This window comes from Apodemus sylvaticus, chromosome 3 (genome assembly GCF_947179515.1).
Source record: "Apodemus sylvaticus chromosome 3, mApoSyl1.1, whole genome shotgun sequence".
Classification (NCBI taxonomy): Eukaryota; Metazoa; Chordata; class Mammalia; order Rodentia; family Muridae; genus Apodemus; species Apodemus sylvaticus.
The window spans coordinates 97,340,824-97,365,014 of record NC_067474.1 but is presented as its reverse complement, the minus strand read 5'-3'; the positions used below and the strand labels follow the sequence as shown (position 1 = coordinate 97,365,014).

The 24,191-nt window shown below is 38.6% G+C and overlaps 1 protein-coding gene across 1 annotated transcript in view; it reads left to right on the top strand.

Annotated features, from left to right (window-relative positions):
• Bnc2 (basonuclin 2) overlaps window positions 1-24,191 on the top strand; it is a 338,948-nt gene that overhangs the window by 35,142 nt on the left and 279,615 nt on the right. The window contains exon 2 of the mRNA XM_052176699.1: window positions 19,748-19,873. Coding sequence (XP_052032659.1) covers window positions 19,748-19,873 — 126 coding nt within the window. The remainder of the gene's footprint in view (window positions 1-19,747; window positions 19,874-24,191) is intronic.

Sequence of the window (24,191 nt, the reverse complement as noted above, 5' to 3'; positions counted from 1 at the left end):
TTCTTTGTGGTAAAAAAAAAACAAAAAACAAAAACTTTTTTATAACAAAGCAAAAATATTAAGTACAATTTGTGTAACGTCTAAATTCCAGTACTGAAATCATACTTCATAATGTTGAAGTGTGAAGCTATAGCCTATTGTTGGAGTAGTAATGTGTAATTGGCACACTGTTTCTCTACGCTGCTTTCTGGTGTAATCTGAAAATTGTTACTATGCAGTTAAGTATGATAACAAAGTTTCCTAGAATTTATGACTTTAAAATGAAAACAAATCTGCTCAGGAATCACTGTGTGGAACACAAACAGACTGATCACAGAATATTTCGCCCATCCAAGTGAAAGATAAATATATTTTTTAGGTATTTTTTAAGTGTATATATGTGTGACTATAAATAAAATTAATTGATTATTTGAAGCTTTTAATTGTTGTGACAAGGTGGATACACCACACCATAATAGTTAGGAATACTGTAAATTCTCACTGTGAGGATGTTGACTTGAAAATTTTACGTAGATTGTCTGGTCAACAGTACAATAGCCCCTCATTGTGTGCAAATATTAAGAACCTGCAAATTGCACCCAGCACATGCTGCTGTGTGCAGTTAAAGTACTTGGTATTCAAGCATGAGGTCATGAGTGTAGATCCCTTGTACCTAGATAAATGTCAGGACTACATGATAACAGTCCACATGTCATTTCAGTGCTTGGGAAGCAGAGACAAGTGATGCCTAGAATAAACTCATAATCTAAACTAAGTGAACCAGTGAGCTCTGGGTTCAGTTGAGAGACCCTGCAGAAATAGTTGGCCAAGTATCCAACATCGACCTTTCATACCAACAGACACACATGAACACTTTCATATAGACATGCACACCACATACATTGACAATAAAAGAGCCTGAAAATCTTAACCTTAGAGATGTTAGAGATGTGATTAAGGTTAAGGACTATGAGATGAGGGAGGTACTCCGGGGTAATCGATGTAGACCTAATTTAATTGCATGGGTAGTTAAGAGTTAGGAAGTTTTTCTAGCTATGGTGAGGGAGAAAGTTGTAATACTGGAAGGAAGAATGGTCAGATATAGCATCCTGCCTGTGAAGATAGAACAAGGGGGCACAAGCCAAGTAATCCAGACAGCCTTTTGAACCTGGAAAGGACTGGGAAGCAGATTGTCTATTAGCACCTCTTGAAGATGCTACACTTTGAGTTTGGCTCAGTGAGACCTGCCCAACAGAATGTAAGTTTCTCTTGTTTAAAGACATTGGAATTTTGTTAACTTGTTATGGTGACCATGTACCTTACTGTGTTTTAAATGTGTTAAATATTTATTAAGTTTAAATACGATAAAGGAATAAAAGGTATTTGGTATAGTAAAAAATGTATGGTAATTTATAAGACTTCCTTACATGAAGACTGGTAACAGCCCATTTTGGTACTCCAATGAATTGAATGAATTAAGAACATCTTCATAGATAGGTTTTATCTTTTAATCAGAGGTTGCTGGGCCAGGGATGTGTCTCAGTGATAACGTGCTTGCCTAGCATATTTGAGGTCTGTGTTTATCCCTAGCATCAAGACAAAGAAAAAAATCATTTTAATAGTGTCATGGTGTCAAATATATAACCAACATTTGATGATTGCTAAGAAGAGCAGGATTTCATTGACAGTTGCATTGATATTGTCCACAAATGTAGTTTTGACAAATGAGTTTGAAGACATACCCAAACATAACTGGTTTTGTCATACAGAAGCACCATCTCCACCCTTTTGACACATGAGGGCATTTCTAATTATGTCATGCTCAACAATTGTCAAGAAATTGTATAAGGACTTATTGCAAGGCCTGAGTTTATCTGTTTTCACATAGTGCTCTTCAGAAAGCAGGGGTGGTAAGGCATTGGAATCCTTCTGAAAATGGCTTCCTGTTTAGTAATCAAACCTAATGCAGGAAGCCTGCAAAATGACAGGATTCAAGATACTCTAATACTGCAGGAGATCTAAGATTAGAATAAATATCTAATAGGTAAGTACATAAAGATAAAATGAGCTTTAAGCAGTTTCTGTCCCTGTTCTGCCCAGCTATTGAAGGATAAACTCAGAAGTATTTATTTAGTCTCTTTCCGCTAATACTGGGGATATAAGTCCAAAGAGCTTTACCACTGTTGTATTTAGTGACAAATACAACAAAGAACCTAGGAAAAGAACCTGTACAACAAAGAACCTAGGAAAAGAACAAGAAAGAGGACAGGGTTTAACTGTGTTTTTAATTTGTTAAATATTTATCAAATATCAAATTTTAAATACTATAAAGAAATAAGCTATTTTGGTATAACACTAAATAGGTGATAATTTATAAGACTTGCTTACATTGAGACTGATAACAGCTCATTTTGGTACTCGAATGGAATGAATTCAGAACACCTTCATAGATATTCTATGAGATCTATGTGAGATGACTGGTAGAAACACTGGTCACTGGGAGAGGAGTCAGGTGATCAAAACTGGGAAGGTTGGCAGAGGTTGAAAATCATGTTCCTTTTAGAGGATTTGGGAGACTCAGCTTTAATTCAAAAATCAGTTCAAAAGGAGAAAATGCAAATCCACAAAGCTGAGACAGGGGGTTATTTTAACTGTGAAAGTGCATGCGTGTTGGGATGTAGCTAGTGGACTAGAGAGTAAGTGAAGGTAGAGATACTGGAAGGCTCTAGAGACTGATTGAATAACAAAAGTATTAGAAGAACAACAAGGCTTCTGGGAAATGCAATCATCCTGCCAGCTACAAAAACAACAAACACATTCTCATCAAGAAAGGACACAGATTACTGAGTAGGTATTGAAAGGTATGCACTTGTAAGGTATCTCAAAACAGCTGGAAAGTTAGGGGAAAGTAGGTGAAAATAATAAAAGTAAAACTGATAAAGTGTTTCCCCTTTGGGATAGTCTCTCTTAAATCTCCATGAGGATATTTGGATCCAAGACAATCATACATATGTTGAGTTGATTTGCTAAGTAACAAATCTTACCATCTCTATACTGGTGTTATCACTATACTGTATATCTAGAGACTGGGTTCAATCCTTAGAGAGATTTACCTCTGTTCCAAAGGTTAGAGGAAAGACTCAGATACACTATGTCTCCAAGGAAACACTTGTTTTACAAAATTGAGGAAGGAGAGAGTGGTGTGTATAAAAGGAAAAAGTCATTTCCGAGTTCAGAGTGGTGGATGACATCACTTGCTAAGGTGGGCAGAGTTGAGAAGTCAGGTTTGAAGTTGCTATTGCACAGAGCCTTGGAGATGGATTTACACTAGAAAATTCATCTGTTGTGTAGAAAGCGATTGTCTCATTAGGCTTTTAATGCTATGAAGAGATGCCATGACAATTTTTCTAACAGAAAATATTTAATTGAGGCTGGCTTACAGTTTCAGAGGTCCATTATGGTCATGGTGGCTAACACAGCAGATTGCAGGCCAGGCAGGAATGGTGCTGGAGAAGGAACTGAGAGGTCTACATTTTGATCCCAAGGCAGGCAGCAGGAGACTGTGTGTCATGCCCGACATAGCTAGAGCACAGGAGACCTCAGAGCCTACCACACAGTAACACACTTCCTTCAACAAGGCCATACCTACTCTGAACAAAGCCACACCCCGTAATAGTGCCAATAACTCCCTATGGCCCAATCATTTAAACACAAGAGTCTTTGGGGGCCATTCCTATGTAGGCTGATGATAGGGTTTTGTGGCCCTCAACTGGATGTTGGTAGCTGGATAGGCTGGTATGTAGGGACACAGAAAGTGAGGGGAGAAAGGAGGTCATTTCTTCTGCTGTGTAATCACAGATTTAACACAAGTAAATCATTCTTAAGTGGTTGATCCAGGAGTCATAGTCCTAGCAGTGGCTATTATTTTTATCTTTTAGTGCTTTTCCTGAACACTGTGGTTGAACATTTAGGTCGCCAACACTTGTAATCCAGATCTGTGCCTTCTGCAGTAGTGTAGGTGCTTAGGGGTTCCTCCCCTTGGCCTGTGCTACTCACAAAGTTGTACCTTCTTTGAGTCTCTTGGGTGTGCTGATTGTTCTCCTGCTCCTACACCTCCCTTGAGACCTGGAATCCTATCGTTCCTTCTGTCTTGCTTCCCTCCTTTGAACTTTTGCTTATTTGGAAATATTTTCATTTGTTTCCACACATAACTTGTAGATGTTTATTCCCCCGCACAGTTAGGTATCCGTTTACTGGCTTATTTATTTGGTCTGGAATGTGTTGGATTTGAAACCATAGCACAGATGCTTTTCTCTCCCAGGAGAGTGGGGGATGCACAGAGAATGGTTTTGTGTAGCTCAGAAGTGACGGTGAAGAGGGAAGTGTCTTATTGGGAAGAAATACCGAGTTGGAGCTCCAGGTGTGTGTCTAGAGTAGACTCACTTCATGACTATCTTAGTTGCTGCAACAAATTGAAAAAGGAAATATAGGTGGGAAAAATTCTCATTTGCAAAATGTTTTTGATCTAGTTTAAAATTAGGACTGTCTGCCATCTACTGTATTACATAGATCAGTTTGTGTATCTTTTGTCCTGGAGCCACCTGCTTAAATCAGCCTCCTGTTCTGGTAAATCTAAAAGGATTCAAAGAAGCAGGGGTTGGCTTTCTATGAAGAAATGCTTTTGCTGACCGGGTTCTGACAAATAGAAAAGTAGGAAGAGGTAGCCTTTAGGAATCTCTTTCCATTTTATGAAGACTAATGTTGGGGAACTGAAGTATAAATACAATCAAGAGAAAGCAATGGTGACCTGGACAGAGACTTTACCAACTGATGGTGTGAAATATTTGATGGGCTCACAGTTTTAATGGGTTTGTCTTAGACAGTTCTCCCATGAAAGTGTTGGTTAATAATTTACCCTTCCTGAGAGGCAGAGGCTGCAATCATAGGTTGTGAGCGGGAACTCTGAGGCCTGTCATTTGCTGGAGTTCATCTTGCTGACTAGAGCCATGAACCCTGTTGGTTGCCACAGGGCACCAAGCCTCTGAACATTGACAAAGGAAAGCTTCAGAGAGCTCAATAATGCAGAGATGTTTGGAGTGATTTACTTGAAGCGGTATCTAAAGTAATGGGTTACTACTGTAGCTACCCATCTGCTCTGCATCAAAAAGAATGTAACTCTACATCTTTTGAAAAAGTTTATTTTGAAGTAGGGTGGAGCTGCGTATGGAGGGAAGAGAGTGTGGCAGGCTGATAAATTATTGCTACAGAATATTTATGAAGTTTCGGGAGAAAGGACAAACTGTGCTTGTTGATTGATACCTGGAATATGTTTTTATTGTCTAACAAAATATTGGATGCAGCTGTACCTGTAAGACTTAGCTGCTGTGCGTGTGATCGTCGGTGGGAGCCGCCGGAGCGTGTTACCCCTTGCCATACACTATTTTGATAGGATAGTAAGCTCAGCTCTGCTGTAGGTTTCAGTACAATTTATGTGAATTGTATTTCCCTGTTTAGTCATTGAATCATATTGCGATATGGGCATGGTAAGTTTTGTAATTTGCTTTCCTGTGTGAAGAGTACTTTTCTTCTACTGAAGGTTCATTGCTGCATACTTTTTTTTTTAAGTTAGGCGTTATGTCATTACAAAGATTTACAGTTATTTAATAATGATTTATTGTAGTTATTTATTCTGCCAGCTGTGTCACATTTTCTGTGGAATTTGTAAATCAAATTTATATAGAAATTTACCAGGACATGCATTTCAGGATTTAAAAAAATATACTCTAAAATCTTTTTGAAGTGGGTAGTTTCATGCTAACTTAACAACCGTTGTTAATGTTCAGCCTCTGCTATGTCTTTCCCACAACCACTGCAGAGAGGACCCTGTTAAGTGTGTTAAAATAGTTTCTGGTTTGTCTTCTTTACTTTTAGACTATTAGTGTCATGTTGTATTTGACCTGGGATGTTCACACGACATTAAGGAACGTGGAAACATCTTGACATAAGGCTCTCTGCAGTATCATAAGTTTTAATCACTACTAAAGTGCTCATCCAGGATCTAACTGAGAGCATATTTAGGAGGTTGTGGAATCCCCTTCCTTTGCTCAGAGCTCACTGGCTGTAGCCATGAAGGCTGCATTGTGTTTTGGTTCATTGGGCAACTCACACTTTTTCTGTTACTTTGTTATATACAAATGCCAAATTGTGTTTTATTTTTTTCCTTTTAAGGCTGCGTTTACTTGACACCATGTCTTTTGTTGTTGTCAGAACAGAATCAGAATCTAAATACAATCTAAATACTTGATTTCCAAGAGTGCATGAGAATTTTAGTTCTAAGATTAAAATACTAAGTTTTATGTACAACCTCACGAAACCTCTTTTGATTCATTGGCTGGCCCGAAAACACATTGATGGCATTGTTCAAATGTTTTGGTATGGTAATGACTCTCTTAATGTTCCTTAAAGTTTCAGTCACCAATTAATTATACTTAAAGATGGAGGTTTTGGTTCAAGAGGGAAGTGAAAACATTAAAAGTATTCCAGACTCAAAATTTTTTCTGATGGTGTATATTTCTTTATCATGCTTGGCACTAGTAAATCAGAATGAATTCAAGAAAGAAACAAAGGCATCCCAAACAGCTCCCACCTGAAGGTAACCCTTTGTCACACAGCTTCATTTGGACTACAGATAGCAGGGGAACAATGACTTCTAAATTCGTTTCTTTTTTTGTTTGTTTGTTTTCATATAATTTTTATTGGATATTTTATTTATTTACATTTCAGTGTTCCCAATTCCCTCCCCCCAGCTAGAAAATCCAGAAAATCTCACCCACTCCTGATTGTTTGAGTGTATGACACACACACACACACACACACACACACACACACACACCTGCCTCCCTGCCCTCAAATTCCCCTACACTGGGGCATCGAGCCTTCATAGAACCAAGGCCTCTTCTTCCATTGATGCCACACAAAGGCTATCCTCTGCTACATATGTGACTGGAGCCATGGGTCCCTCCCTGCATACTCCTTGGTTGGTGGTTTAGACCCTGGGAGCTCTGGTTGGTTGATATTGTTGTTCTTTCTATGAAGTTGAAAACCTCTTCAACTGCTTCAGTCCTTTCTCTAGCTCCTCCATTGTGGACCCCGTGCTCAGTCCAATGGTTGCCTGCAAGCATCCGCCTCTATTTCTCAGGCTCTGACAGAGCCTCAGGAGAAAACTATATCAGGCTCCTGTCAGCATATACTTCTTGGCATCCATAATAGTGACTGTATATGGGATGAATACCCAGGTGGGGCAGTTTCTGGATGACCTTTCCTTCAGTCTTTGCTCCACGCCTTTTCTCAGTATTTTCTGAGTATTTTGTTCCCCCTTCTAAAAAGGATCAAAGAACCCACACTTTGGTCTTCCTTCTTCTTGAGCTTCATGTGGTCTGTGAATTGTTTCCTGGGTGTTCCAAGCTTTTGGGTTAATATCCACATATCAGTGAGTCCATACCATGTGTGTTCTTTTGTGATTGGGTTACCTCACTCAAGATGATATTTTCTAGTTTCATCCATTTGCCTAAGAATTTCATGAAGTCATTGTTTTTAATAGCTGAGTAGTACTCCATTGTGTGAATGTACCACATTTTCTGTATCCATTCCCCTATTGAAGGACATCTGGGTTCTTTCCAGCTTCTGGCTATAATAAATAAGACTGCTATGAACATAGTGGAGCATATGTCCTTGTCATATTCACTTCTTTTTTAAGGCATAGTTTTTAAAAGTGTTCTTAAAAACATTGCACGGCAGTTGATTTTTGCCTTCAGATGGGAATTCTGTATGTTAAGTAGAATCTTTACACTATCATATTAAAATGAGAATAATGTTAGACAGCTTAGTGGTAGAGGGCTGATCATGCATGTTCAAGGTACAATCCATATCCACCCACACTGGCAAACATTTTTAATAATCATTGAAAATATGTACAAAACAATTTGCTTAGGAAAATATATCATGAAGGAGCTTATATTCCAGAAAAACATTTACATCTTTTTATGAGTTGTGACTAAGAGTAATTGATGAATCCATAGTATAAGGGATAAAGAAGTGTTATGAGAGGGAACAGAGGCTGCATTTCTTTGGGCATATAGAGAGGGTATGTATGTATGTATGTTCGTTTGTATGTATGTATTCTGAGCAAGCACTTTCTTCTGAGATATATCCCCAGCCAGAAGAGAGGCTTTTCTTGAAGGTTTTAATTTGTGGTTTCTTAGAGGTAGCACTTGCTTTCCTTAAAAGCATTTAGAGTGTCATGTTGAGGAGATCATGGAGGAAGATGGAGGACTTTCTTTTACATTGTCTCAGCCAGCATCAAATGTCCATGGTAGCCTAGGCAGTTTACCTACACTTGGTTACATATTTAGGAAAGGACATTTAGAAGCACGTCTTCATGAATCTGGCCTTAGCTTGGACTTTGTCAGCTCTTTATTTTATTTTCCTTTTGTTTTGATCTGAAAACCTTTAAAATATGATTCTAACTAGAAACTTTAAAAGAAATGACAAAATTCAGTAATGAAGATGCCTCATCTTACAAGTGAGTCTTTACTGGCTAATGATGGATCCTCTGACAGGCTGAGGAGCTGAGGGAACAAACAAAACAAGGTAAGGTGCTCAGTCAGCAAAGGCTGCCAGTGCTGTTGAGGGAGCAGCCTGGAGAAGCACACCCTGGGCTTAGCCCCTCTCCTCATCTAGTGTTCATTCCTTCATCTAAATTTCTTAAATACCTTTGAATACTGGGCAGTTTGCCAAATGTGGTAAGACTATAGAAGTTAAACACTTGAATTTGCTTTTAAGCCCCGATGAGTAGGAGGTTTAATTGTTTGTTAACAAAACTCTGAAATGGGCAGGGAACAGTTATATGAGAATGGTTACAAAGGTCTGATTCACACACACTGAGTTTGGGGCCTGAGAGGAAGGCTCTTGAGTGTGGAAAATCACAAAGATTTAAGTGCTTGTGCGAGAGAACATATACATTGGCTTCCTGGTTTAGTGGTTTACTGTGAATTCTGGAAAGAGGCTCCTTCCTAAAGAGCATGGACAGGTGACCCCCTATAGAGATGTAAACACTGGGCATAGTGTCTCTGTAGTTTATAGCAAAGCCATAGGTGCTGTTGTTTTGGGGTGAGCTTCCAGTTGGGATTATAAGGTAGAAAATGTCTATAAACATAGTGCCAACACTCTACTGTATTTAATTTGCAAAATTATTTTGAGGTGGAAAAAAATTGGGCCACAAATACAAATACTGATACTTAAAATTTTCTGTAAACAAGTTTTTGAGTTATCCTACACGATCTTTTTAAAATGGAAGCACTTGTAAATTGCTAATTTATTTTATCTAATTGCAGGTGGAGGGGCCTCAGGTGCTACCATGTCATGGGCTTTCCCTTTTCTGTTTAAATATACTGTATTTCCAAGAGTTTATATACTTGTAGCATACAGAAAAACAGCAAGCTCTTTTGTTCTAAGAGTACCTTGTATTCTATGGGAATGTGGACATACAACCCTCACCCCCACCCCTGCCAACCGAATACTTAACTGTTTCGATCTCTCTCTCTCTCTCTCTCTCTCTCTCTCTCTCTCTCTCTCTTCTTATATTCACTGCCCATTGTTCCTAGAAAACCACAAAACTTGCATTGACTGGTTGAAGAGCATGGTTCCTCAGTCTCAAGGCCTGTGCAGTTGACCTATATAATCTCACCTCTTATTAATTCCTTGCGTCTGTCTGTCCAAGGTGCGGTGCTCCCGTGTACTTCCTCATGATGCCTTCCTGTTTAGAGTGCTGTCACTAGACCTCTCAGGACCAAATTATTTCTGCTGCATTCATACTGCAGCTAGCAACACTTGCACTGATTTGGGGACTTTAAGAGAGCAATTATTTACACCTTCTCTTTCCACTTAGGGTTTGTACATGCCTGCCTGACTAACCTAGAAGTCAGGAAGTGAGGAGACTGTTTAAAATTGTATAACTCTGAAGACATGGGCACTGTTTCCAGCCTCCTCCAGAGAAGAAACGAAGTTGCTTAGCTTATTTGGACCTATAAACCCTGTAACTCTGTTTGGTCATCTGTGTGTCCAGGCCACAGTATCAGGCTCTTCTCTCCTTTGTCCTCTCTTTTTATTTTATACTTTAGACAGTAATGCCACAGACAGTGAGGATTTTCTGCACCTTTTGTGATTTTCTTGGAGATGTTTCTTATTAGCATTTACAATTTTCTCTTTCTTTTTAACAGCTACATAATATTCCATAAAAATATCATAATAAATTAAAACAAATTCTAAAAGCATGAAAATGTACATGTTAGTTGTACAATATGTAATTATTGTACATAAAAAAAGGATAAACTGACTACAAAAAAGGATAGACTTGGTAGATTATTGAAATTTTAAAAATGGTGTATTCCCAGATTTCTTTTGCTTTAAACTCTTCTGGGAAATAATTTCCCCAAGCCCTAAAGAGATTCATGTTAAGTGGTGTTCAGATTGAAAAACAATTGACAAATACTTTTACTTCTTAAAGAATCAAGATAGTATTTAACAATTTTCAAGGCAATGGTAAAAATCAAACAGCACAGCCAGTTGAGGTGAGTACATGCTTTGAAAGTAGACCCACTCAGTCTTAAATTTTCACTTCATGCTCAACATCATTAGTCATTAGGGAAATGCAGATCAAAACAACCCTGAGATTTCACCTTACACCAATCAGAATGGCTAAGGTCAAAAACTCAGGAGACAGCAGGTGTTGGCGAGGATGTGGAGAAAGAGGAACACTCCTCCACTGCTGGTGGGGCTGTAAGATGGTACAACCACTGTGGAAATCAGTCTGGAGGTTCCTCAGAAAACTGGACATGAGACTTCCAGAGGACCCTGCTATACCTCTCCTGGGCATATACCCAAAGGATTCCCCAGCATGCAATAAAGACACATGCTCCATTATGTTCATAGCAGCCTTATTTATAATAGCCAGAAGCTGGAAAGAACCAAGATGCCCCTCAAAGGAGGAATGGATACAGAAAATGTGGTATATTTACACAATGGAATACTACTCAGCAATTAGAAGCAATGAATTCACAAAATTTTTAGGCAAATGGTTTGATCTAGAAAATATCATCCTAAGCGAGGTAACCCAATCACAAAAGAATACACATGAATGCAATCTCTGATAAGTGGATATTAATTAGCCCAGAAGCCCTGAATACCCAAAGTACAAATTGCATAACAAATGACTCCCATGAAGAAGTATGGAGAGGGTCCTGATCCTGGAAAGGATTGATCTAGCATGGGAAGGGAATATAAGGACAGAGAAAAAAGAGGGAGGTGATTGGAGAAGGGATGGAGAGAAGAAGGTTTATGGGACATATGGGGAGGGGGGATCCGGGAAAGGGGAAATCATTTGGAATGTAAACAAAGAATATAGAAAATAAAAATATTAAAAAAAAATTCACTTCAACAAGATTTGGCCAAGTGATTTCATCCTGTTAACTTCAGTTTACCCATTGATAAGGGAGGTACATTGATATTAGTACCTACCTCATTAGTACCTACCTCATGGGGCTTATGAGAAACAAAATGAAAAGTATTTGATACAAATGGGAATCATACACACACACACACACACATGAGGTATCTCTTGTTCTCTCTGTCAACATGATCTGACTTTGGCTACAAATAGTATCTCAAATACTGTACTTCTTAGTAAACTTGCTTGGACTGCATCATAGGCTTATAGAAGAGCTCCTGGTCCTAACTATAGCCTTTGTCATTGTTCTCATCTTCTTTATTTCTTATCCCTGGTCTTTCACTCAACACCTTGTCATTCAGGACCCCTGTTCCTGCTGGCTCAGGTCAAGTGGATGAATACTAATCTACTCTAATACACAAACACAAACATACACACACACACACACACATACACACACACACACATCTGATATAGATTATATACATATATATAATAGAGAAATTACAATACATATAAGACTTAGAATCTACACCATTAAGCAAGGTCACATGACCTCAAAAACAAATAAACCACATCTTTTCTCTCATGCAGAATCAAGTCACTAATGTATGTGTAGATGTTGACAAATGTACTTGTGGATACACTGTAACATGAAGAAAAGCTAAGCACAAGGGAATGATGTGGTCATTGATGAGTTAAGGGAACAGAGTAGTTTTTTTCTGATTGAAATGCTGTCATGGATTTTGGGCTTTTTTATTAGATGAATACATAAAATATATTCAATACGTAAAGAGTAAAATTTAATATGAAACTTCATAGATTCCACTTTGAGTTGCAGTAACCTTGCATAGGCTTTGGGTCTGGTATGTAGTGTTTTTATTTATTTGCATTTTTATAATAAGGCTTATGAAAAGAAAAATGGAATGTATGTAGGGGAATTTTGATCCTTTTCACAGTATCTGGCATACAGCAGGTGAACACTGAATGCAGGGTTATGTTTCTTAGACTCTGTCCATTTATAATGATTAAGGTAAGAATTCTAGTTGCTGGATTTTTGACCAATTCCATCTTTATGTAACTTGTCACTATGCCTTATAGAGTGAGTGATCTTAGCCAATGGACATATTTGCTTTCTTCCTTAACTCTTAGGATATGACTTGGCTTTGCAATCTCTGGAAAGCAGGACATGGAAACACTGTTGTTTCTATGTACCGTATATAGAATGCCCAGTGCTGGAGTTAGCCACGAGTCAGAGTATCTACCAGGGCTTGTGCTTGGAAAAGTTCATTGTCTGGCTCATGGGGCTATATGCAAAGAGCTTGAATCCGTCCAACTGTTGATGACTTCCAATCTTACCTATTTTAAGTTCTCAGTTTAAATACAATTTGCCTGGGAAGTTTCTTGAAATTTTAATATTTGGTTTTGTCAGGTCAGTAGGAGAAACTCTGGTATACCATGAATTTTCAATATTTGGCCACTGCTTTGAACTCTGCTGTCAAAGCAATATGGTAGACCCAAGCCCAGAAAATGGTCCTGGTTCTGTTACCAACTCATTTTGTGTTTAGCCTCAGTTTCCTTGGTTGTAAAGCAATCATATTAAATTAGTCACCCCCAACCTCCCCGCAGGATGCCTCACATTACAAAGGCTAAGAAACCCAGGCTCTGCACTGCTCTTCCCCCATGTTCAGAATTCACATCTTCATTTTTCAGAGAAAAGATTTCCATTGATTGAAAGAAAATGCAATGGAAAACATCTGGAGCTGTGCATGATGGTGCACACCTTTAATCCCAGCACTCAGGAGGCAGAGGAAGGTGGATCTCAGTGAGTTCAAGGCCAGCCTTGTTTAAATACCATTTTCCTTTGTGTGTGGGAATGAACTCTCCATATGTAGTACTTGAAAGGCTCAAGTAGCCAGGCAAACAACAAAATGAGGAAAACAGGTGATGGTTGAAGAGACCAGTGGGGGAGGGGTGCCTGCTAAAAAGACAGTAGCTTCTGTTCCACCCCAGTTTACAGTTGTTGAAAAGGAATATTTATGCTATACCTTTAGTTTCCCAACACTTAACCTTTTGTTTCTGTCTAACTCACCCTTTATATGTGAACTTTATATGTTGGCCATTAATTAAAACACATGAGGCCAAACAAAAATGCCCAAAGCCATCTAGTTTGAAATCTATACACACACACACACACACACACACACACACATGCATAGTGTGCGAGAGAGAGAGAGAGAGAGAGAGAGAGAGCGAGAGAGAGAGAGAGAGAGAGATTGAGATTCATATTTGTTGAGTATGTATGTCTAGAAACTAGGTAAACCTTTTGTACTAACCAATGTATTTGGTTTTCACAAATATTCTATGAATTACTTCTACTACTACCATTTGGAGGTAGAAAATTTGGGTTAAGTGATTTGGCCAGTAAGTAAAAGCTTCTACAGATAGTCAATCCTATGTTTAAAAAAAGTCTCCTTGCTGGACTTCTAACCACATACACAGTTGACTGCTGGGCACGCAATGTGAATAAATGGCACGTGGGCTGCTGTATGGCAGAGACTGCTGAGTCGTATGGAGATAGCTGTATGATACCAGTTCAGTGCATACATGTGCTTGACAGGATAAAATACTGAGTACTGTGTACTTTTATACTTCATGATTTTTTTTTAATAAAGCTCAGTTAGATCATTGTCATTTTTTAAAAAGAAATTTTAGTCTTTCTCTTTGCTTCAAGCAAACCAGACTCCCGAAGCTTTGGCTCTAGTACCATCTGTGTCCAAGGGCAAATACCCCTTCTCCTTGCCATATATAAACCCCACTCATGGAAAGGCTCCAAGTCTTGAGTGATGATCACTTCCTCTGGGCTAGAGTATGAAGAAGAAAGTAAATCTAGCAGGAGTGGTAAATCCCCACAGACATCGATAAGTACTTGAGGTCAGAGACTGCATCTTTTATAGTTTGTCTACATACCAAAGTCATTAATATGAAGAGTCATCTTAGCAGTAGTGGTTGTAGTAGCGAAATAATACAAAGAAGTTAGTCTCAGTCTGTGCTTTGCTATCTGCTTTCATGATGCCTAGGACTCAGGGATGTGTCTTTTGAGAAAGTAATGTGAAATCATCTCTCTCATGCTCCTCCTTTATTTCTGCTTTTTTCACCTAACCCTCATAAAATGTGTTTCAACCTTCAAAACTCTTGCCTATAGGAATAAAACTATAAGATATTAGGAAGAAAAATAAAAATACTGTGGGAGAAAAAACCCTGTATGTTTATCTGTTTAGGTTGTTTCCCTAGGGGCTTTTTAGAATACTTCAACACTATAACTTTTGTTTTTCCTTTTCTAAAAAAAATATTTTCACTGTATATATTCATTGTGCATATAAGCACATTTTATACATGTATCTGCTATTCATTGAGCCTGTCCTCCACCGCACTCCCCCCTCACTTTCCTCTTTCTAGCTTATCCACTTGATGTGGGGTGGGGAGAAGGAAAGAGCCAATGACCCTGACAGTATTCTTCTTGACAGTCCATACCCATCACGTGAGTGGAAAGTACCCAAAACCCCATTTTCAGAACTGTATCTCAAGTCTCTGGCTCCTGAAGAAAACCAGTGTGGTTCCGATGTGGGACGGGAAGAGTGGTTTGCGTTGGCACCGGCCCTGCGGGTGCTTTGGGGCTGGAGCACACACAGCTGTGGGTTACAGATGCTTGCTCTTCACTATTAATGTGGCCAGCATGTGAAACCATGGCACCGCAATACTACACAAAGGTCCACGCCTCTGATAGTTTGAGAAATAACTCCCAGCTGAAGAAATTTTTTCTTTGAAGGGCTGGAATACATTCCAGAACAGAAGGTCCTCTCAGAAATGGTAGAATTAACCATTGATTAATTCTAGTCTAGTGATGTTGGACTGGGTATTGGGGACTGCATCACATGTATCTAAGGGCTTGGCAGCTTTAACCAAAAATACAAGGGGAGAAAAAAAGAAACGAAAAAATAAATGAAAGTTCCCTTAAATCTTTGGTTAATAACTTCTGCATTCCTTACTGCGTGTATATCACAGATCTTGTTGTATACACTCTCAAGTCATTGCATAGTTTCTTTGAGATCACAAGTGCAAAGCATTAGTAGGAGCTGTCATATGAGTTGAGGTATGATAGACATGTTTCTACCAATTATTATTTCCCTGAGGATGGGGGAATCAGAGGCCTGTATATACAAACAAAAGAAATGTGTATGGTGTTGGGTATCACTTAAAGTTCAATAACAAAAATTATCTTCTAGACAGGAATTTCTTTTCTCTCTCTCTCTCTCTCTCTCTCTCTCTCTCTCTCTCTCTCTCTCTCTCTCTCTCAACATATGTGCTCCCTTCTAATGGTATACTTGAGAGAGGGTCTTCCATCTGCCATTGTTAGTGAGAATGTTTTCTCATCCAGGTTACAATTTCCATTGAAATAGTTGCATACAAGTATTCAGAAGTTAGTTTATTGACTCTTATTGCACTTCTGGGTATCTAATAAATAATTTATTAGCCTGATGGATATGTGGCTACCTAACTATGGAGCATGAAATATGCACTGTTTCTCTAATACACTGTAGGGAGACCTGTTTATAAAGTATTTAGTATTGGTTTTATAATGCACTGTTGACAACAGGAGACCACGAAGCTCAAAGATCAATCTCATTTTGGCCCACAGTATTAATGCTACTTTATAAAGCTATATGACAGGTCACTTAGACAGCGGTCCTTACAGAAAGGACTCTGTTAGGAAGGCTGGTTGTAGTGGCTGCCAGCACAGCAGATAAATGTCTTTGTCCATGTCCCTGAGGTGTTTGTTCAGTGGCTGTTGATACTGGCCATGTGATGGAACTCATCATTTCCCTGGTCTCTAGAGGGATTCTGGACTAAAAGTGCTGAGTTCTCCTAATGCAATCCTCACTAAGTGGGTGGAGAGTTGATGTGACTTTGGATCACATGGGCCTGGAGGTAGGAGTTAGCAGTAAGGGGTGGGGGGCTTACCTCCTCAGCTTTGTCTCATGTCTGCTAATGAAGCAATACTCTTAGACATCTCCTCTCTCCTTCATTCAAATCATATATGTGATACAGTTCAAAATATTTCCAGTTTTTATTTGCTTTGGGGAATTTCTTTAGCCAGGAGTAAACTTGCAGCCATTTTTTTTTTTAAAATGCTCTGTATATATTTAGAATTGGGTTTATGAATAAATAAAGATCAAATAATTTGGTCTAAAATGTATTCTTGGCATTTTAATTCTTTTACATGAACTCATCACTGGGGGAATGTATGTGATCACTATAGTTCCCAAAGTTCTGTTTCTTTCCTGGGCTATATGTTCTGGAGCAAGGCATTACTCTCTGCATTCAGAACCCTTTATTGGTTTTCAGTATTTCAGATTTCAGTGTCAGTAATTTCCAACTCCTAACTACACTGCCTTTAAAAAAAACAACATTATTTAAAATTTAAAAGATAAATAAATCTTAGAGAGAGAGAGAAAACAAGTGCACCTATGTACATACGTATGAATGTATGTATGTATGTATGTATGCCCCTGATTATCAAATCCCCTGGAGCTATAGTTACAGCAGGTGTGAGCCATCTCATGTAGGTACTGGGAACTGAACTTGGATCCCATGCAAAAAAAAAATATATAGTACATGTTCTTAACTACTAAGCCCAATGTGTTGTCTTAAAGCCAACATTGTCTTGACTGGGAGGAGACTTCCTAAGTACTTTCAGGGGCAGCCCTCTCTGCAGTTGACCTGTCTTCTGGTCACTGCTCATGGATTCTGACCTTCATTGTGCCCTTTTAAGTAGACTGTTCCTTTTCTCTTCTCCAGTTGTTCTCTACTTTGTGCTCTTAACTAGACTCGTAATATCTGTGTTTCTTTTTAAAAACATTAAGTGTATTTATTATTGTTTTAAGTAAAATATAATTACATCATTTCTCTCCATTCCCTTTCCTTCCTCTAACAACTTCCATGGCCCCACCCTTGCTCCTTCTCAAGTTTCTGGCCTCATCTTCTTTAATTGTTACAATATGGCAGGGCCTGAACAAGGACAATGAGGGGGGAAAAGTGAAAGAGGGAAATCCCATGGGACCCCAACCTCAGACAAGAACTACAGGCAACTAAGGGATGCTGAGAGAGGTTGTCTTCCCTATGGAAGATGCCCTCTCATTGGTTATTCAATGCCAAGTGTCTGGTCCTGAAAGCATGTATATGCAAGCAACTGAGTAGACTGAGTAGGTCCTATTCTCTCTGTCTCTCTGTCTCTGTCTCTGTCTCTCTCTCTCTCTCTCTCTCTCTCTCTCTCTCTCTCTCTCACACACACACACACACACACACACCAATTCCTGAATTTCTTTGTTTTTGTTGGTTTGAGACAGGGTTTCTCTGGGTAGCCGTGGCTGTCTAGAACTCACTCTGTAGACCAGGCTAGCTTCAAATTCAGAGATCTACTTGCCTCTGCCTCCTGAGTGCTGGGGTTAAAGGGGTATTCCATCACTGCCTGGCCTTAATGCCTGCATTTCTTACCAGGGAAAAATTTCTATATCATTCCTTTGTGTCTGAGGGATTTTTTTTCCTCTCTTCAGAGAACCTTTTCATTTGTGTTCTTACCACATTCTCTCCTAGGACCCTTTATATCATTTTCCCTCTGGCTTAGATCTTCAATATCCTTCTCTCAACTGTCTTGGTGCCCTTCGCTCACTCTAGATTTTTCTTTTTAAACCTCCCATAGTGGAAAACAAGCTGTCTGTTCCTAGGGACACTTCTTTAAACCCTGCTAGCTTTTCAAGCCCCATTTCTTCTACTTTGTTTTCTTCCATTCATCCAAAGGTTATTTTACTGTTCCTGCCCCAAATTATACATTCCTTTGCTCCTCAGACTGAGCTCAACTGTATTCTCCTTTCTCTAGAAGGTGCTGCCAGCCAGATCCCTAGTGTCACACTGGCTCCTGTGATCCACATGTTTAATCGTGTGTATGTGTCTGTATCTTGAGAGGGGGGCTGGAGTTGGAATTACAAGATTACAGGCAGTTGTGAGCCACCAAACATGGAAACTAACTTGGGTTCTCCACAAGAACAGCGTGCTCTTAACCAGTGAGCTATCTGTCCCATGTCCTTGCACATGTCCTGTCTGTCATTCTTAGGGCTTTAATTTCATTCCCACAGTGTCTTTTGTGTTTTGCTTTTTTTTTTTCATCAGCCTTATCTGCTTATTTTACCTGTTTATTACAATTGTTCCCTGATTGATCTCTTAGCTTCCTTTTAGTTATGTTTTAATGTGTTGTCATAGATGTACTTTCTTTAAAAATATTAATATTTACCCTGTGTTGAGGTTGTCTTTTTGTAGAGTTGGCTGATCACTTGGTGGATAACAGAATAGCAACTGAGTGGACTGTGGGACTCTTACCCATAGTTCCATTACCCACGCATCTTCCCATTTATTACTGCTTTATCCATCATCCTCCCTGCGCCCTAGTGAAACTAGATCACTTCTCTAGAGGAATATTGGTGGTCTCTCAGGGCCCAGAACAAAGGCAGCCTTTGCTTAGATGCTTCTTTCACATATCAGTGGGAAGGCATCCTTCCCTAAATCATAAGGATCTACTGTGCTTGCCTTAACACTGTCTCTATTTATGTAAGGTCGTTTTCGAGCATGGCTTTTATTCTGTAGTAGATTATAAACCTGTGAGCAGGGATCATGTCTTATTTTGGTGTTCCCCACAGCTTCTTGTACTTGGTATGTGAAGCTTGATAAATAGTTCTTCAACAGTGAATAAAAAGGTTTATAATGATTTTCTTGATGATTAGTAGAAAAAAATGGAGTAAGTTGGGGTATTGACTGGAGTGTGGCTCAGTGGTAGAACTTGTGTTTGGCAGCCCTGGTGTCAGATACCCACATGACTGTCCAGTTCCTCCTTAACGAAAGAATCTTAAGTGCAATGCTGATTTGGCTTCTTAGCACACAGGCTTGTACTCAAGAAGCCCTGAGTGGCTCCCCTGTCCTGTCACCCCTCAGTGAGCTATTCTGTTATTCCTCATTGTTGTTTTCTTATGGTTCATATATTTAACTGTTGGTTGCTATACACCTTAGTAATTAACTCTTTTTACAAATGTTTGAATGGTCAGAGGAGTATATTATATCTGTAGTTTTTAAGATAAAGTATCTTGATGCAACCAGGATTTCTGTAAAATACTACCTGCAGACTATATATAATTTCCTCTTCTAATCTCTCAACAGGCACATTTTGTGCCCTCCCCGCCTCCAAATTGCCTCAGTTACAAATCGGAAGGCAGACTTGGTGACCAGGACTGGCAAGCACATTTTAAAGTCCCATGCTGTGGAGTTGATCCATCTCAACTTGAGGTATGTTGTTCTTTCTTATTTGAGTCACGTAAATATGCTCACATTCTCTGACTGTCCTATTGAGGTTTGTTCCCACATAATTATTCTTTGTTCCACCCTCTTACTGTCTTTCACACTCATGTGCATGCTAGGAAATGAATGTGTTTACTTGCTTCTCAACAGTTTTTAACCTCTGAAGATACTGCATGAAATAGAATTTTGTGGCAATAATTCGAATGATTTTGATTGTGATAAAGTGTCTTCTTTTATTTCATCCTCTTTTCCCCCTTTCATTTTTTACACATAGTTCTAGGGAAGATTTATTCTAATTGTCACTGTTTTTAAAATGGATGTGTTAGGGTAGTAATCTTTGAGAATTGAAATGTAACACATATGTAACACACACAGACACACACACACACACACACATACACGTGCAGACTAATGAGTTTCCCTAAGATGAGCATAACCAGGACATCAGCTGATGGACAGACAGTGCAGTTGTGTGTGAAAAGCTTCCTGCCTGCTTGCGTCCAGCCGAGGTCCTACACCAAAGGCCCCCACTCTCCCATTTAAATTTTTTTAATTTGAAAAACAATCCAGAAATCATACAAATTTTCTTTGCATCAATGTTTTTCACTTAAATGTATGTTTGTGTGGGCGTATGCATGATTTTGTGGGTAAGCATGTTTTTGTGTTTAAGTAGCTTGTAAGGGCTTGCGTATGTTTATGTATGTATACATGTATGTATATGTGTGTATGTTCTTGTATATGTATTTGTTAGTATGTGTGCATGTGTTTGTGCATGTATGTGTGCGTTTGTGTGTGTTTATGTATGTGTGTTTGTGAGTACTTGTATATGTGTTTGTATGTATGTGTGCGTTTGTGTGTGTGTTTGTGTGTATTGAGCCTTGTAACAGGGTTTTCTTGTGCAGAAGTGAATCTCAATCTTCCTTCCTGACAGTAATTTAAACTATTACTATGACTTTTTTACTGGAGCTGCCAGCATCTCAGGCTGCAGTTTTTAGAAGGAAGTAAATAAAAACATTAATATTATCTTTACAATCCCACAACTTTCGTGGCCATATGAAAGTAATTCCCCAGTGCACCTCCGTGCCCCAGCCTGTTGGATTTTTGTCTTTTGCTTTTGCTTTTTATTTTTATCCTCATAGTCATTTAAGGAAAGATACCACTGATTCTTTCAGAAGATTTTTCTCACAGGACATCAACTGAAGCTTGTGATAGTAAGACAGCTTTTGTCACTGCTTGTACACACAAAAAGATTAAAGTCATTTTTTTAGTTTTTAGATCAAAACAAAATAGGAAAATGTTTGATCTTTTGTAGGCATAAGATTTGTACTGACTGAAGATGCTTTTTTGAAATGTGAATCTTAATTCCAAGGGATTCGCATTTCCTTAGCATTTTGTAAGCTACCTGATCTACTGTACCTAACCCCATCTGTCCATTTTCCGATCTTTAGCATCCATGGATTATAGCCTTTGAGCGTTTCCTGGAAGTGAATTCCGGCGCTCAGTCCTGACTAGGGTGTCAGACACAGCATCTCAGGCAAGTTAGACAAGTGTCAATTGGAGCATTTTCTCCTTTTCAGTAAAGCGTTTAGGTAATATTTTCCTAAGGGGAATGTTAATGTCACTCTCTGAAGTAGCTTGAACCTTGTTGAAGGGGCTTGTGTTCCTTTTCTGGTCACATAAAGATATTTTTACTGCATAAGGTTTTCTCTGTCAGTATTGGTCACCATTTTCTTCTCTCAGTGCATAGCAGCTATTATATATGTCTTGTGCACTGATGTGATTGGTGTTCTGTGAGTTCACATCTGAGTATTTAGTATGTCTATAATGGTTTGGCAGAAAACTGACTATAAATGAAGGCCTGGGTACTCTTACTTAAAAAATGAACAATGGTCTTGTTCCTCGGAATCTTTGGGCTGTTTTGGCTGAAGCTACTATATGTTGAAATGTCCAACTAGGTTGTCAAAGCCATCTGGCATTTATATATAGTTATATATGAATATTATAAATATGAAGGAACAAGTGAATTCTAACACAGACTCTTGGAGGAGAAGGATTGAGATGCTAGTCAAAGATGATAACATGAATTTAGATTTCTCTTCTCCTTTTCATAAAGACCCTTTAAGCTAATTTTAAATTAGCTAATTCATGGACTCTAAACCTAAATTCTTACCATAAAGATTTTAATAGAAAGAGTAATAGACTGTGTAGTTTAGATTGTTTACACATGACACTTGGTTACATTTAGTTGTTGGCGTGTATGAATCATATATCTTTTTGAGGATAGAATCTCACTCCTATCTGCTTTGAAACTCACTATAGAGATCAAAGTGGCCTCTGGCCACTTCACAGAGGTCTGCCTGCCTCTGCCTCCCAAGGGCTGGGATTAAAATCTGAACCACCATGTACCCCCGTGTACCCCCTGCCCATGCGTCATCCTTTTAACCTGAATTAAAGACTGCTACATACACGTCAGTCTGCTACATACATGTCAGTCTGCTACATACAGCTCAGTCACTGAATAAACTGAAACAAGAAAAACAATTGCTAAATAAGAAAAATTTTCCTGGTTCCTTAAAATTTAAACATGAGGATCCATAATTACCAGATGTTACTGTTTGGGAACATTGGCAATCGAGACACAGTTGTCCGTCTCTTATAGAGATCGAAATGGAAAGAAAGAAATTGGAAATCAGTTGGCAAGCAAAGATTTAGGTGTAAATATTAGGTGAATCTTAATTGTAATGATGAGTATCTTTACATTAAGGAAGATAATTCATAGAGGCAGGCAGATCTCTGTGAGTTCGAGTTGAGGCCATGCTGAGCTACATAGTAAGTTCCAGGACAGTCAGAGCTATGTGGAAAAAAACCTGTCTCAAAAACAAAACGATTCAAAGCACAAACAAAAAAAAAACCCATAACAACCAAACAAAACCGAAAAGATAATTCAGAACTTGATCTATTTATCATTTTTTATTTTTATGATCTTTTTTGGTTATTTTACTTATTTACATTTCAAATGAACAACATTATCAACCAAGCAGCTCTTGATCTTAAGAAGTACTTTTAAATGTCATTTCTTCTTTTCTCCACAGCATGCACATAGATGTGCTTGTGTACTCATTATGTTTGGGTTTATATGTTTTAAGGGAAACAAATATTTTACTGTCCTCTCATCAAATTGTATAAACATAGATAACTATATAATTATAAAGCAAACAAAAAGTGGAAATTAAAATTTAAAATTGAAATTATTATTTAAAAATTTAAAATTGAAATTATTATTAGCTTTACTTTTTCCTATTCTTTATATTGAACCAAAATTGTTCCTCCTTAACTTTGTGTCGGAAAAGAAATGACACAATAAAGTAGGGGTGGCAGGCTTCACAAGGGGAAAGGGTGGCTGTCAGCCTTCTTCCTTAGGAATATGGAAGTGAGGGAAATATCTGTTCAGAGGAGTTTTCCTTCATTAGTTCTTTCTCCTTTTTTTCCACTTAACACATCTGTTAGCATTCCACACAGACCAACAGATGTTGCAAAGCAAGTCCTACACTTCGTTCTCAAGAAAAATGACATTTCCTCAATTGCCTGCCCCACCTCTGTGACTGAGACCAGCCTGCTGCTCCTGCATAATTTGCATATATTAAGTTATGTGCCTTAATGCATTAGGAACCTGAGCTTCAGCATTCCTTTATATGTTAAGGTCACATGTCATTAGTGACTAGTTTACAGGCTGCCTTAGAGTTCTGAGAAGGAAAGAGATTTGAGGATGGCAACCTGATTCTGTACACTGAGAGTGGATAGCCAGTTAGCATTTTTTTTTCTATAAAATAGATGAGTTACAGAAAGCTCGAGTTGTCCCACCACGAGGAAGTGCTGATTGTCATGCGACGTGGAGCATCATTTTTATTATTTTGGCAAGAACAGGGACAGTTTTGTCTTGACAAGCCATTAGATGAATACCAGCGTGTGTCACATGAAAAACCACTGATCTTTAACCCAGCTCTGTACTTAACCAAGCTTTGGAAGTGAATTGTGACTGAAGGAAGAGCAAAGGCCAGTACACTGTCATTACAGATTACAGAGTCTGCTAACAGGGGGAGAACTGTGCCCAGGGAGTCACAGGTGCGGTTCTGTAAGCCGTCAGAAGTCCTGCGGATGCTTCTTAAACTGTGTACACAAGCCATACATTTATTTTATATTTGTTCAGGATTTACGTTGTAGCCCTAGCTAGGGAGGAAAAAAAAAAAAAAAGAAAAAACTGAAAAAAGAAAGAAAGAAAGAAAGAAAGAAAGAAAGAAAGAAAGAA